This window comes from Notothenia rossii, assembly GCF_949606895.1.
Source record: "Notothenia rossii genome assembly, chromosome: 10".
NCBI classification, from domain to species: Eukaryota; Metazoa; Chordata; class Actinopteri; order Perciformes; family Nototheniidae; genus Notothenia; species Notothenia rossii.
In genome coordinates this window covers 7,133,824-7,149,614 of record NC_136908.1, presented here as the reverse complement: position 1 = coordinate 7,149,614, position 15,791 = coordinate 7,133,824, and the positions used below count along the sequence as shown (strand labels likewise).

General features: G+C 45.5%; 1 protein-coding gene across 1 annotated transcript in view; it reads right to left on the bottom strand.

Annotated features, from left to right (window-relative positions):
- Positions 1 to 3,359: 3,359 nt before the first annotated feature.
- LOC307023256 (ubiquitin-conjugating enzyme E2 E2-like) overlaps positions 3,360 to 15,791 on the bottom strand; it is a 55,052-nt gene continuing 42,620 nt past the window's right edge. The window contains exons 5-6 of the mRNA XM_079656415.1: positions 15,434 to 15,581; positions 3,360 to 4,073 (exon numbers count right to left, since the gene is read on the bottom strand). Of these exons, the coding sequence (XP_079512541.1) occupies positions 3,976 to 4,073; positions 15,434 to 15,581 (246 nt within the window). The 3' untranslated portion in view covers positions 3,360 to 3,975. The remainder of the gene's footprint in view (positions 4,074 to 15,433; positions 15,582 to 15,791) is intronic.

The following is a 15,791-nucleotide window of genomic DNA, read 5'->3' as shown; positions in this document are numbered from 1 at the left end:
CTTGAATCTAAAGAAGGGTATTAAAAAATGCAATTCAATTATAAAATGATTATATTAATTTGGTCTAAAAAAGATTGGCATTGCCCTTGAAAAAACCATGTTACAAATAGTATATATAATTGTAAATTGCTTGAGATGTGAGAGTTAAATCTGCTGCTTTTATTTTGAAAGATATGAATTGTCTCATTTCCGGGATTTTCGTGAACAAAGACGTGAACTTGCCGCGTGCCGCTGGACGCGTGCCGCTTCTCACCGGAAGTGAGGGTCCAGAAGCAGACTGACTGACATCTACATTCATCTTTATATTAGAAATATTGAGTTTCAAAGGGTGGGAGAGATAAGGTTGTAATAATAAAAGAAAACTAGAGAAATATTACTTTAAATATAAACATGGGCATTATTAGAAAAAAGTCCATTAACTTACCTCTTTCCGTTTTGGTCCACGCGATGAATTACAGCCTTTTACATTCATATAATAAACATCACCACATTTTTAAATTCAGCAGTTGAGCTTAAATTCAATGTGAACATTTTACATAAAAATCACTCATTTAAAATACTCGATTAAATTCAATAGGATAAAATGTTTGATTAAAAAATAGGGAATTCAAAGAAATATAACAAAAATGAAATGGATACAATAGCAAATGTCTAAGATTCAACATGTCCCATGATTATTAAGGTAATATTAATAATACTTCATATTTATATAGCGCTTTTCTACAACTCAAAGACGCTTTACAGTATGAGGGAGGGTAGACAAACAGAAAAGGCAGTCAAGAGGAAGTTGATTGAGAGAGGGGGGAGGGGGGCTTATGGGTAGACAGAGGCCGTTTCTCAATCTCGAGGAAACTGGCTTCCAAGCCAATATTTCAAGGATGCTACGTCATCGAGTGCCGCCGAAGGACTGTTCCAATCTCCAGCATACCTAGAATTCCACCGAGGCCGTGTCCTTGGTTTGGGGGTAATTTCGAGTCTGCACATGGGTAGACTTTGCGTCCTTAAAATCCCCACAATCCTTTGCGCACGGACCAATTTCCCCAAATCTGTGGCGGAAAATGTAAGGCGGGGCCTCTCATATGACGCACACCTGCACACTTGCTAGCCTGTTCCACTCTTCGTTTTCCGAATGCCAGGAAGGATTCTTGCCTAGCTTCTGAAGCAAGTGACTTGGAAGACATGTGCTACCAATCAAGCATCCTCGCGATTGAGAAACGGCCACTGTTGAAGAGATGGGTTTTGAGGCGGGACTGATAGACTGATGGACTCAGAGGGTGTTTCTCAATGTCGAAGACGCTTCCTTGGTAGGACATGTCCCTCCGAGTCAGGTCCTTCAGAAGCGAGGCAAGAATCCTTCCTAGCCTCGGAAAACGAAGAATGGCGGAACCGGCGAACAGGTGTGCGTCATATGCGAGGCCCCGCCTTAAATGGAGCGCGATTTCCGTCAAAGATTTGGGAAATTTGTCCTTACGCAAAGCATTGTGGGGATTTTAAGACCGCGCAGAGGACAGACATGTGCAGCCTCGAAATTTCCCGCAACGAAGGACGCCGGCCTCAGTAGAATTCCATGCATCCAGGACATTGGAACAGTCCTTCGGCGGCACCAGAGTTGGGTGTAACGCGTTACTTACTGTAATAATATTACTTTTGTCGGTAACGGAGTAGTGTAACGCGTTATAATTCAGTAATCACACTACAGTTACTAACATTGCCCCGGCACGCGTTACTTCGTTACTTTTATAAAATAATCACACTCACTGACAGACAAGAGGGGTTTCCGCCGCCGCAGGTTTGTATACATGTAGGCCTACGTAATCTGCGCGATTTGCCCGTCCACATCTCCACGTGCAGTGCTGCATAAACAAGGCTGAGTCTTTTCATCTGTAAACTTCCTCAACGGGGCCGCTCGCTTTCTCTTTTCTTGATTGCCCTCTCACGGGTGAACAGTTCAATGTCCCGCTTCATTTTAGGAATTCTGCCATGTCTCTACCACTTTAGTTTGACCATCTCTGTTACTAAGTTATGGAAAACTAAATAAATAAGTAATTAGATACCTTACCGTTACTGCGCTCATAAAGAATGATAAGAATAAGGATAATGCGTCTTGAACTGGTTTCATTAATTAGTGTCTTTACGTTTCACAGACTGTTAGCTTGTTGTGGTAGGCTGGTAGCCTATTTTATTAAAGAGCATATCAAAAGAAAGACTTGTGTTATGTCTTCCTTAATGCAATAGTAATTGGGGGTGCAAGTGGAGTCTTGCAGAGGCAAAACTGTGGCGCGCTTACACTGTAGGTGCGCCGCAGTCTGCGTGATCTGCCTGTAGGGAGGGGCGGGCCGGCCCTGCGAGTAAAGTAACGAGTAAAGTAACAAACTTTATGTAGACAGTAACGAAGTAGTGTAATATTTTACTTTTTAAAAAAGTAATATGTAATATATTATTATTTTTTAGTAACGACCCCAGCACTCGATTAAGTAGCATCATTGAAATAGTGGCTCTGGAGCAGCCATCCTCGACATTGACAAACAACCCCAGAGTCACGAAGATCTTGGGGGAGGGAATTCCAGAGCCTAGGAGCTGCCACTGAGAAGGCTCTGGCCCCAATGCTGCGGTGGATCTGAGGGACCGTGGGGGTTGATAAGGGGTTAGAAGGTTCGTGAGATAAGGGAGGGTCAGATGGTGGAGGGCTTTGTAGGTGAGGACCAGAATGTTGTAGTTGATGTGATGGGAGACAGAAAGCCAGTGAAGGTCTTTGAGGACTGGGGTGGTGTGATGCCATGATCGGGTATGCGCGAGGAGTCGTGCAGCTGCATTTCGAACCCGTCTATAGTTTAAAAGGTATTTGCAAGAAAAAACAACAACACAAACAATTTCCCTAAGATAAAAGTACAATTTTATTTTCAGTGGTTTTTCTTAAATTTGTGATATTATTCCGTTAGTTTGAACCACTTTTGTTTTTTTCTGATAATATACACCATATCCCCAGCTTTTTTAACATATTAATACGCCTAGTTTGTCCAAAGAAATCCTCAAAATATTAGCACTGTATTTTTAACTTTCACTAATTCAATGACCTGAAATTATAAATGGTTTCCTTTCACCATCTACTGTAACCGCTGCTCTCTGTGGTGAAGCTGTGAAGACTCATGTCTAACAGGAAGTGGTCGGACACACACACACACACACACACACACACACACACACACACACACACACACACACACACACACACACACACACACACACACACACACACACACACACACACACACACACACACACACACACACACACACACACACACACACACACACACACACACACACACACACACACAGTAAAGAGACAGAGACTCACTGTGACACGTTACAGCCAGTGTTTAATCGAATATGTTTAGGCATTAAATGTACAGCAGACATATAGCACTATCATGGTGACGGGCTCCCTCCATGCCAGGACAGAAAAATAAAAGAAATAAAAATACTACGAACACGTCCGCTGCATGATCACACACATCCTGAGGCCATGCACTAATATCCACCAAAAGCACTGGGAGAGAAAGTAAAAGCACTCACTCAGAATGATCCGTTTACAGAAACCATCACATGGAATGGGAATAATAAAGATAAGAGGAGCGACCATGTTATAAACAATGCAACAACATTACAACGATACAATAACAGTATTAAAGCTTTTCATGACCATATCAACATTCAGTGTATTGGAAAATACAATCCCAATAGACTCTTTGTATAAAAAAGAAGCTTTTCAAGTCAGCATGGAACAAATAAGAGTTCATTTTCCAGGTGTTGGGGGGGGGGGGGGGGGGGGGTGACAGGAGCGGGTGTGCTTCCATAGATTTGTAGGATGTTTGTGTGTGTGTGTGTGTGTGTGTGTGTGTGTGTGTGTGTGTGTGTGTGTGTGTGTGTGTGTGTGTGTGTGTGTGTGTGTGTGTGTGTGTGTGTGTGTGTGTGTCTATGTGGCGTAGCGTTTGGTCCACTGTTTGGCTATCCTGTCGTGCTCCGCTCTGTTGGTCAGGTACTGTGTGGCGATGCTTCCCACCAGAGGGTCGGCTGAGAAGACAAGAGGAAAGACTCAGTGAGAATTGAAACAAACAATACAAGAGTCACAGTATCCTTATTTTGGTGTAAAAGGTTAAAACAATAGGGCCACGTTTCAAAGGGGGCCCAGAAGTAAACAAAGGAGTCCAGTGGAGGCGTTTTCAGGCAGTTTGTGGGAGAGGAAACCAATGGTGCAAAATGTGGACAAAAAAAAGAAAAATAAATAATTTTGAAAAATAAATAAATACATGTTCAAATAAGTATAGAAACCAATTCGAATTTGTTAAATGTATTGAACTGGTGATCACAGTTTGAACAGTTGACAGCTATAGGCCTACAGCTTTCATGCTTAAAACATAACTTGGTTTTTAAATCAAAGAGGGATCATACGCTAACAACATAACGGGTTAGGGTCACGTAACCCGTGACAACAGAGATCAACAACCTATAACATGGCCTATGCACAGAATGCAGCTATTCAATACTCATTCTTGTTTAAGAATATGAGCATGTCTACTCAGGGGAGAGGCGGGTGCGGAGAAGATTCACAATCAGCCCAGCTGTAGAGAAGACCCTCTCAGCTGGGATTTGGGCATAAGATGAGGTTTGAGTCTAGGGCTGCTCAATTAATCGTATTTTAATCGCAATCACGATTTTGTCTTGCAACGATTATGAAAACAACATAATCGAAATAAAACGATTATCTTTTATTAAATTATTTTATTTATTATTATTATTATTTTATTTTATTGGTTTTTCAGTTGAATTATACTTAAAGTTCAGGGTAATCAACTGTTAGAAACATACTTTAAAAAAAAATTTCAATAAATGCATGTTTTCAAAGTAAATGGATAATCGTTTTTAATAATAGTGATATCAATTATTGATCCAAATAATCGAGATTATAATTTTTGCCGCTTGTACCCGCGATCTCGTTCTTTCGGTCATGACCCATCCTTCATGACCATAGGTGAGGGTAGGAACGAAAATGGCCCGGTAGACAGAGAGCTTTGCCTTCTGGCTCAGCTCCCTTTTCGTCACAACGGTGCGGTAAAGAGACTGCAGTACCGCTCCCGCTGCTCCGATTCTCCGACCCATCTCACGCTCCATTGTTCCCTCACTCGAGAACAAGACCCCGAGATACTTGAACTCCTTCACTTGGGGTAAGGACTCATTCCCTACTTGGAGTGGACAGTCCATCGGTTTCCTGCTGAGAACCATGGCCTCAGATTTGGAGGTGCTGATCCTCATCCCAGCCGCTTCACACTCGGTTGCGAACCGATCCAGTGAGTGCTGAAGGTCGCAGACCGATGAAGCCATCAGAACCACATCATCTGCAAAAAGCAGTGGTGCAATCCTTAGTCCACCGAACTGCAGACCCCCTCCCCCACGACTACGCCTCGAAATCCGATCCATGTATATTACAAACAGGATTGGTGACAAAGCGCAGCCCTGGCGGAGGCCAACCCTCACCTGAAATGGGTCCGACTTACTGCCGAGGACACGGACACAGCTCTCGCTTTGGGAGTACAGAGATTGGATGGCCCTGAGTAGAGACCCCCTCACCCCATACTCCCGCAGCACCTCCCACAGTGACTCCCTGGGAACCCGGTCATACGCCTTCTCCAAGTCGCGGGTACAAGCGGCCGAGATGGGTTTTCTCCGCAGGGTGGCTGGTGTCTCCCTTAGGGATAAGGTGAGAAGTTCGGTCATCCGGGAGGGACTCGGAGTTGAACCGCTCCTCCTTCGCGTCGAAAGGAGCCAGTTGAGGTGGTTCGGGCACCTAGTTAGGATGCCACCTGGGCGCCTCCCTAGGGAGGTGTTCCAGGCACGTCCAGCTGGGAAGAGACCAAGGGGTAGACCTAGAACCAGATGGAGGGATTATATCTCTTCTCTGGCCTGGGAGCGCCTTGGGATCCCCCAGTCAGAGCTGGTTGATGTGGCCAGGGAAAAGAAAGTTTGGGGCTCTCTGCTGGAACTGCTACCTCCGCGACCCGACCACGGATAAGCGGGAGAAGATGGATGGATGGATGGATAATTTTTGCCATAATCGAGCAGCCCTATGGGAGGGGCAGCAGCCATATCATTAGCTAGAACTAGCTAGATCTGATAGATTTGGACGTAAACGCGAGTTAAGTATAACCGGACGTGAGAGAGAGAGATCAGCACCTGCAGCTCTGCCCGCTGTGAGGGACTGGTGAGCGGAGCAAAACACACCTTTAGACCTAACACATTTAGCTATGGCACTGTCGTATACATTGAATTATTCCATTTGATCATATGTAATCAACTTAAGCACCCCTCCCAAAAAAAAAAAAAAACACAAATTACAATAAAAATATTCACAACTCATATTCGAATACCTGAATAATTTTGAATATTCGATTAATCGTTCCTATCCCTAGTATGAATGTGTAAAAATGATCAAATTATTGCAATACTGATTAAAGGTAGGGTAGGTAAGAATGGAGAAACCAGCTTGAGTGCGCTAGAAGTTGAAAATACACAGCCGGAAACAACCTGCCCCTTCCTTCAGACTTCCTTACAGAGCCCCTCCTCCAACACACACGAACGCGCACATGACCAATGAGGGCACGAGATAAGTTTGTGCACAGATGGAAGGCTGACAGGCAGGTAGGCCATCCAGTTACTTTAGCCGGGCCGGCTCAGATGATTGGTCGTGCTTTTTACAGCGCCACGGCTTCCACAGATGAATTTTTTTTATGTATTTATTGTCAAAGCATTTCATGTATTCATTGCTATCAGGACGTTAAGAGCATTCCATGGAATATAACAAAAAGTGTCTCTGAAGGGAATTACCTACCCTATCTTTAAGGAACTATTAAAAAAGGAACCATTGGAAAACAGTGCATTTAAAAGACGACATTACACTGGGTTAATGTAGATTCAAACACCTAACTACATATTTCCAGCCCCTTCAGAAGGAGCTTCACCAGCCGAGTCCATTAACAGTTTTGATCTGAAACGCTTTCTGATATGAATCCAGATTGAAGGCTTCCTCTGAGGCGGAGCGAGTGTTATTACAGCTCTGACACACCGACAGCCCTGCAGCTACAGAGGGGATAACGCAGACACCTTTATTATAAAAGACCGGCCTGAATATCACCACCAGCCTGAAATATGATCCGGCCCTGCAGGAGGAATCCCTGCGGCTTTGTTAAAAATCTTACATTGGTTTTTCGGTGGTTGCGAAAAGGAGGGAAAATACTTTGGCGTACAAAATAAATGTAGGAAAGTATAAAGTATAAAGTAGCACAGCCTGAAAAATACTCAAGTGAAGTACATGTACCTTACATTTTTACTTAAGTACAGTATTGACAAGAACAACCAGACTCAGTGACAGCTTCATCCCGCTGGCAATAAGACTGTTAAACAACTGAACTGCTGAAACAATTCCATAACATTCATCTGCTACTTAATAGATAAACAATTACTATCTAATATATCTTTCCAAATAACTTGTATATAGACTCGTATTGCACTATTCCACTTGTTTTTCTCTCACTGTATTACTTTTAATATAGTTGTGCTGTAAACTCATGTTTGTGCTGGGTGTATGAGGGTTCAATTAATGGGGTTCAGTTTATGTGTGTGATACTGTAAATCTGGGTGGAGCTTCACAGGGTTTATTGATGTGTAGAGGGGATACATAAATGAACCTCATTGAGATTGAGGAATCAGGAGAGGCCACTAGTAAGTGTGATTATTATATTGAATTTGATTTAAGTTGTATGGGATATGTGTGATCCTAATTGTTGTATTGTTGTTGTCCTTTTTTCTTCTAAGGTTAACAACCTATTTAGATTTGATTAAATTATCAAACCTAGGAGTTGTTTCCGTCCATCTTGATTCCACCCATACTGTCGGGAGATAGACAGTACAGTTGTTAACTAACTGCATCGGGAGGAATAAAGGTTTCAACCGATGGCGAGAGACAGCTAGGAAGATAGACTACAGCAACGGTCGGCGGGAAGTGAATGCCCGAGGCTAGCAAAGCTATCAAGGACCGTCGAAGCTAGCGGAGCGGAGCTAACGAAGCTAGCGAAGCTAACGGAGCTAGCGAAGCTAGCGGAGCTCGCGAAGCACCGAGGGACGCCGGTCCGCAAGTAGAGCTGACGATCGGACGACTAGGAAACCCCGTGGTCGCAACGGTCGGCGGAAAGTGAAGGCCCGAGGCTAGCAAAGCTAGCGGAGCTAACGTGGTCGGAACACGTGAGTGACAAGGCTATTTTCGGCGCTATCTAGCCAAAGAAGCTAGCGGTAGCATAGCAAAGACGAAGCAGTAGCTAGACAGCAGACTGAAGGTTGCCAGGAAACAAAGCTAACCAGCAAGAAGACAATAACTAGCTAGCTAGCACACTGAAGGGTGCTAGCATACAAAACCAAGCTAGCTATCCAAGTCAAAGACACCAAGCTATTGGCTAGAAAACGAAGCCAACCAGCTAGGTATCCAGCTAGCTAGCCAGGATAAGACAGATTGAGCTAAACTCAGCCTTAAATTCAGAGAGATGATTAAGTGGGAGGAAACAGTGAAGCATCTGAAAGACCTGCGGACGAGGGCGAAGGTGGCTCTAGGTCGTAAGGTGAACTCAGTAACAAAGATGGTGAACACTATGTCAGAGGAGGAGTTGATGAAAGAATATGGTGAAGTCCACAAGGCCGCCACCAAAGTCACAGAGGCCAACAGTGAATACCTGATGAAATTAATTCTGAACGCTGATAGCGACGAGGACCAAGTATCAGAAGAGCTGAGGGCAGACGTGGAAAAGACGGATGGAGAAACCAGCCAAAGGCTTGAAGAGATCAGTGAAGTGATTAAAGCAAACCTTTGGTCTAGGCATGGAGAAAGGAAAGTGATGTTTGCTGTCGGGGAAGCTGAAAAGGTCTATGAGGAGGCAGAAGCGACACAAATTGACCTAGTAAGCTATGAGAGTTACGAAAAGCAGCTAAATAATTTAGAAATACTCATTAAGGAATTAAAAGAAGTGCACAGCACCTGGAGGGGATGGGCTCCTGAGACTGCTAAAACAGATGTGGAAGAGATAGTGCGGCAGATGGAGACAAGAAAAAATGCACTCAAGCGTCAAAAGGAAGCTGAGTTTAACAAAGCACGCGGTGCAGCAGAGTTGGCACGCACCACAGCAGAGGATGAGCGCGCCCAGTTCGCCCTGGTTCAGCTAAGACAAGACCAGGCCCAACGCTCTAAATTGGCCGAGGCTCAGATTGCAGCAGAAGAAGCACGGTTTGAACTCATGAAAGCGCAGCACAAAGCAGTGGAAGAGGCGCACACTACTGGCGTGGCAGGCACGGAACCCAGAGACAACCCGATGGGAGCGATATCAAAGATACGACTCAAGCCGGTAAGCCTTCCCAAGTTCAGTGGCAGTATGAGGGAGTTTCACCGCTGGAAAAAGGACTGGGAATCTTTGCAGAAGCAGGGAGAACCGTCCGGGTCGCCTGAAGTCAAGAAGTTCCAGCTTCTAGACAGCATGGAAGAGAAGGTAAAAAAGGATGTCACATTGGCCAGCTACAGTACAGTCGAAGACATGTTCAGAGTACTGGAGAACCGTTACGGGAACAGGTCCACGATTGCACTGCAGATCGTCGCAGAACTGGAGAAGATACCAGCTGTGAAAGGAGACCAGCCGAGGAAGGTGATAGACCTCATCCAAGCTGTGGAAAAGGCTTTGGCAGACCTCACAGACCTCGGGAACCCTGGAGCCATCAACCACCCGCTGATGATTAGGTCTATAGAAAGCAAGCTGCCCGACCAGGTGAAGCGAGAGTGGGTCATCTTCAAGGCTAAGCCCGAAAACGGTGTCACCCCAGTCAACCATTTCAATGCGCTTCTGAAGTTCCTGAAGGAGCAAGAAGAAATTCTAGAGAGCTTGGAACAACTGAAAATAACAGAGACATCTGAAAAAATGGAAAAGCCGCAAAACAGGTTCGAGAGGAAGTATGCCTACACAAAAGCCACCAGAAGGGACACTCCAGAAGGGGAGTGCGTCGTGTGTGGAGAGGAGAAACACAATAACAAATTATTCTTCTGCAAGAAGTTCAAGGGGTTTGGCTTGGCTGAGAGAAAGACTGCTGTGAAGAAGGTAGGAGCATGCCGCGTTTGTCTTGGATGTCACGACGTGGTAGAAGAGTGCACAGACAGGTTCCTCTGCAACAGGGAAGACTGCCAAGAGGGGACCTCCTCGGACCACCACTACCTCCTCTGTCCAAAATGGGAACAGCTACCAAAGGGGAAACTTGGAAAAGGCAGTGAGAGGGTAAGGGAGCTAACAGAAGAACAAAAGCTAGCCTTGTCCAAATGTTCCCCAGAGGCGGCGGCGGAGATCATGAAAGCTTTCAGTAACAGCAACAAGACTTCAGTGACAAGGAGCGCTAGGAAGGATGAAGGTGGACTTCTGGAAGAAAATAGACTGACCGAGCACCCTGTCATCATGATGCTGTTGGAAGTCACTGCCAACGCGGGGCAAAAGATCGGAGCTCTGATTGACCTCGCATCAGACACCAACTACATCACTCATGCAGCGGCTGACAGGCTCGGTCTGAGCAGAGAAGAAGTCACTCTGATTGTGCATGGAGTTGGAGGAATGACCGTGACAGTCAAGACGAAGAGGTACCTCCTGCGAGTAAGAGTCAAGACCCCCAAAGGTACTGTGAGGGCTCACAAGCTGGTTTGTTATGGCCTGGAGGAGATCGCTAAAGTGCATCGGAGCGTCAGACCTGAACAGCTAAAGAGGTTCTTTCCGGAGGTTGCAACGGAGGAACTGAAGAGACCAGACCATGTCGAGCTTCTCATCAGTCACAGAGAGGGGAGACTCGCTCCACAAAGACTGAGGATAGTTGGAGACCTCGTCTTATGGGAGGGCCCACTGGGTAAAACCGTGGGCGGAGCACATCCCAGTCTGTTCGAGGATGTAAAAGTGGCAATGCACCAGTCTGACACGCACTTCGCTCGCTCGATGAGGACAGCTGCAGTGGGGTACAGAGAAGTAGTTGAGAGTCCTGAGATTCTGAGGGAAGAGGAGACCAAGAGCCTGACTCAGGAAGTAAAGGCGGAGACCAGGAATACAACTGCAACAAGGAGAGAAGTTCTCGAGCGGTGGAAGTGGGACAGCATCGGTGCGGCCTGTGAACCCAGGTGTGGTGGGTGTCGCTGCGGGACATGCCAGCCAGGAGGAAAGGAAATGACCCTGGCAGAAGAAAGGGAGCTGGAAGTGATTAAAGAGGGGCTGTCCTACATGGCCAAAGATGAACACTGCCTGACTCCGCACTGGGACGCATCTTACCCATGGACCGAGGACCCAGCCTCACTTCCAAACAACAGAAGAGGAGTGGAGGCCACCTTCCTGAAAACAGAGAAGCAGCTCAGGAAGGAAACTGAGTGGCAGTCCGCCTACAAAGGTCAGATTCACGAGATGGTGGAGAGAGGCGCGGCAGTAAAACTCACCACGGAGATGAAAGACGGCTGGAGAGGACCAGTGTGGTACGTGAGCCACATGGTCGCGCCGAACCCCCACTCAGTGACGACACCAGTGAGACTGGTCTGGAACAGCAGTCAACAGTTCAGGAGGGTCAGCATGAACGACCTTCTGCTTAAGGGGCCGGATGTGCTGAACCCCATCAGATCGGTCTTACTCCGATTCAGGGCGGGAGAGCATGCAGTCCTAGGAGACATCCGAAAGATGTACAACTCAGTCTGGCTAAAAGAGCGCGAAGTCCACCTGCACAGGTTCCTCTGGAGAGACACCCCAGAAGAGGACATCGGTGAGTACCCCATCACCAGGGTAAATATTGGCGACCGACCCGCTGGGTGCATCGCACAGTTGGCAATGAGGGAGACTGCTCGGCTGCCCAGGTTCGCGCATATGGTGGAAGAACGCAGGGTCCTGGAGGAGGACAGTTATGTGGACAATATCTTAACATCCCACAATGACCAAAAGAGACTGGAGGAAATCACAGAGGGGGTAGAAGAGATCCTGAGCGCCGGAGGCTTCTCCCTCAAACCATGGGTCAGGTCAGGCCAAAGTGGGAGGCAGAGGACTGCAGAGCAGGTCCAAGCTGGAGCAGTAGCAGACTGGTGGTGGATCCCAGGGCCACTTAACATCGCCGACATCGTAACAAAAGGAGCAACTCCTGAAGACCTGGGAGAGGGCTCAGAGTGGCAGAGGGGACCAGAGTTCCTGGTGAGGCCGCTAGAAGAATGGCCCATGAAGTCGGCCGCTGAGGTGGCAACTGGTGCCAGAGAGAGTGTGGGCAAGCTTCAAAGAAAAGCATTCTCGGCAATACTCACCAGAGCCCAGTCAACCAAAACCCCTATCCCTGACGACACCAGTGGAAAGGACGCAGAGGCTGAGGAGTCCCTAGTTAAGGTTGGTGGATCCCCAGAAACCTCCGAAAGGGAAGAAGCTTCAGTCTTGACAGAGAGAAGACCGGAAGGAAAGTTTCGAAGCATTGCTGTTGTGAACCTGGTAAAACCAGAGAGGTTCAGCAGTCTGGCTAGGCTATGTGGAGTGGTCGCATGGGTCCGGCGAGCTGCAGAGAAATGGCTGACTAGAAGAGGCCGAGCGACGGGTCAAGCAAAGTGGGAGGCAAGAGTCCTGGACAAAAGAAAAGGCAAACCTGTGCCTCTGCGGGGGGACCTGGCTTCGGGGTCGTGGAAGATTCCGAAGTAGAGAACTAAGGAGAAGAACCTCCTCAGACACCACCACCAGAGCAAGGTTATTTAGGTTGGTGGCCTCCTTGGGTCATCCGACCAGGGTGCCAAGTGGGAGGTGTGCTGTAAACTCATGTTTGTGCTGGGTGTATGAGGGTTCAATTAATGGGGTTCAGTTTATGTGTGTGATACTGTAAATCTGGGTGGAGCTTCACAGGGTTTATTGATGTGTAGAGGGGATACATAAATGAACGTCATTGAGATTGAGGAATCAGGAGAGGCCACTAGTAAGTGTGATTATTATATTGAATTTGATTTAAGTTGTATGGGATATGTGTGATCCTAATTGTTGTATTGTTGTTGTCCTTTTTTCTTCTAAGGTTAACAACCTATTTAGATTTGATTAAATTATCAAACCTAGGAGTTGTTTCCGTCCATCTTGATTCCACCCATACTGTCGGGAGATAGACAGTACAATAGTATATTTTAATATTGGTTAATATTATCTGCTTATCTGTATTATTGTGTTGCATTGTTGGAGAAGCCTTTGACCTAAGATTTTCAACGACATAATTACTCTGTAGCTGTTAGTTTGACAATAAAGAACCTTGAACCTTGAACTTGAGTAAATGTACTTTACACCCCAGGGTAGAGATGTGATTTCGGGACGTGATGAGGGATCATTTGGGCGGCCGAGCGACGGCTCGATTAACTGTCATTCAATCCGCCTCCCCCGCTTTAATGAGCTACATGCCAAAGCTCTCCTCTCCCTGCGCGGGAGGAAAGCTTCTGACTGAAGGCGGAGGAGGGATATTTTTAGCGGGTTTTTTTTTTAGACATTCAGCACTTGAGGCATTTTTATCCTTCGCACAACACCCTCCATTGTTCAGGAGCCTACAAGTGTGGTCATTTGGAACAACTGTAAAGAATTTGGAGGAATCTGGGGATTCAATGTTCATCAGACTTTGAATAATATGCTTGGATATCCAGGACTTTCATCCAGCAGATCGCTCTTCATACTCAATCACATTTGAGGAAACATATTCTTGGCACATAGCTGTAAAGTGAAACCAAAATGCAGCAAAACAACCTGCTTTAGTTCAGTAAAGCCTCATAGTTTGGGTTGAAATAAGTATAAATTCAACAGCTTTTGAAGGTATGGACGTCAATAAAAATGTAAACATTTTAACTAAACGGCATAGTTGAATACTCGATGCTGATTGGTCAAGTTTGAACAGACTGTAGACAGACACACAGGAAGTGAACACTAAAGAGAACACTTTGTTCAAAATGGTGGGAAAAAAAGTAAAAGTGAGATCATTCTGCACTTCAGGCAGAGTTTAAAAGACAGAATTTGATGAGGCAAGAGGCAGAAAGAGATAAGGAAAGTCTCTCTTTTTCCATAGTGGGGACGGGGTGTCGATCAAATCTCTTTTGTGCAATAGTTTAAAGGAATCATTTGATCTCTGAGGAGGAGAAGGAGAGGATTTTCTTCCTCATTTCCACCCCCTCACCATTTCCTGTCCGTTACCATCTTGTTCCCCGTTATCCACATGTGAAATCACCTGTCAGTATTCTGCACCGCTCACTGATTCTTATTCTATTCATTATTTCACGCTCAACCTGCGATTTCTGTTCTGCTTTTTGCCCTCTGCTCGACATTCATTACCGGCAGCTGAGGAACAGTCGTACTGGTTTAACTGGTCCATAAAATCCTCCTCTGCTTTTTAACCAGAGCCTGATGGATGTCATTAGCTTTAAGAGAGTTGACGTCTTGTCCTTAATGTTTCAGGTGTTTACAGGGCTGTGTTTAGTGCTGCTTGAATATTGATTTTACTACCCAGGCTAATGGTTTATGGAACAATATCATAAAAGGATGAAAATAATGTCATGTATTTGTTCTTCTTTGCATGCCAACAATTGCACATTTACCTTATTTAAAAAAAGACTCCATATATTTGGATATATCTGCTAACATTATATTAAGTATTTTGACCCAGATGTTTTATTTAAGACTTCGAAGGCTAATGAATCTCAAGGTCGATGCATGTGGATTTAAATCGTCCGCCCTCTTATCATCACCGTATTTAATTAGTAACAATTTATGCTTCGATAAAACCATTACAGAATATTACGTAATGGAGACGCTCTTCTGAAATCTCAGTAATGTTAACTTAAAGATAAGATTAAGATACAATTAAATACGATTAGATAAGACACCGTACAGATAAAATAAAGATGATTAGATAGGGAGCAATTAAAGTAAAGCACAGACAAAAGGACAGGTAGGAGTTCACATAAGGATATAAGGGAGGATGAAGAGATGTAAGTAACAAAAACATTAATAGGATTACGGTAAACACTGAGTAGCTGATTTCCAAATATGATTATTCTATAAAAGAATATAAATGTATCTGTGTGCAGGAGCTGTGTTACACAAACCTGCAGTCTGCCATCAAAGTGACACGCGTCCATTTACATTACCCACACAGAAAGGACCTGTCAGTCAACCTGCCACAGCTTAACATGGAGGGAGATATGAGGAGAAGTGTGTGTGTGTGTGTGTGTGTGTGTGTGTGTGTGTGTGTGTGTGTGTGTGTGTGTGTGTGTGTGTGTGTGTGTGTGTGTGTGTGTGTGTGTGTGTGTGTGTGTGTGTGTGTGTGTGTGTGTGTGTGTCTCTCACCAGGGTTGCAGTCAGTCAGCAGGGAGCAGATGGACAGCAGCACCTTGGAGATGGTGAGAGCAGGACTCCAGTTGTCCTTCAGGATGTCCAGACAGATCACACCCTGACTGTTGATGTTGCAGTGGTAGATCCTGGTGCGGAAAGTCACCTGCACACACACACAAACACACACACACAACATATGAGTTTCCTGTAAGCTAGAATAAAACCTCACTCTTATAAGGCACTTTCACACCAAGTACTTTGCCATACTTAGTTCCCAGTACTTAGTTCAGATCGCGTTCACACTGGAATAAGTCCCTGAGGGAGGATTAGTCAAATGAAGCCGCTGACGTCACTTCTTCTTCTGCTTTGGGTT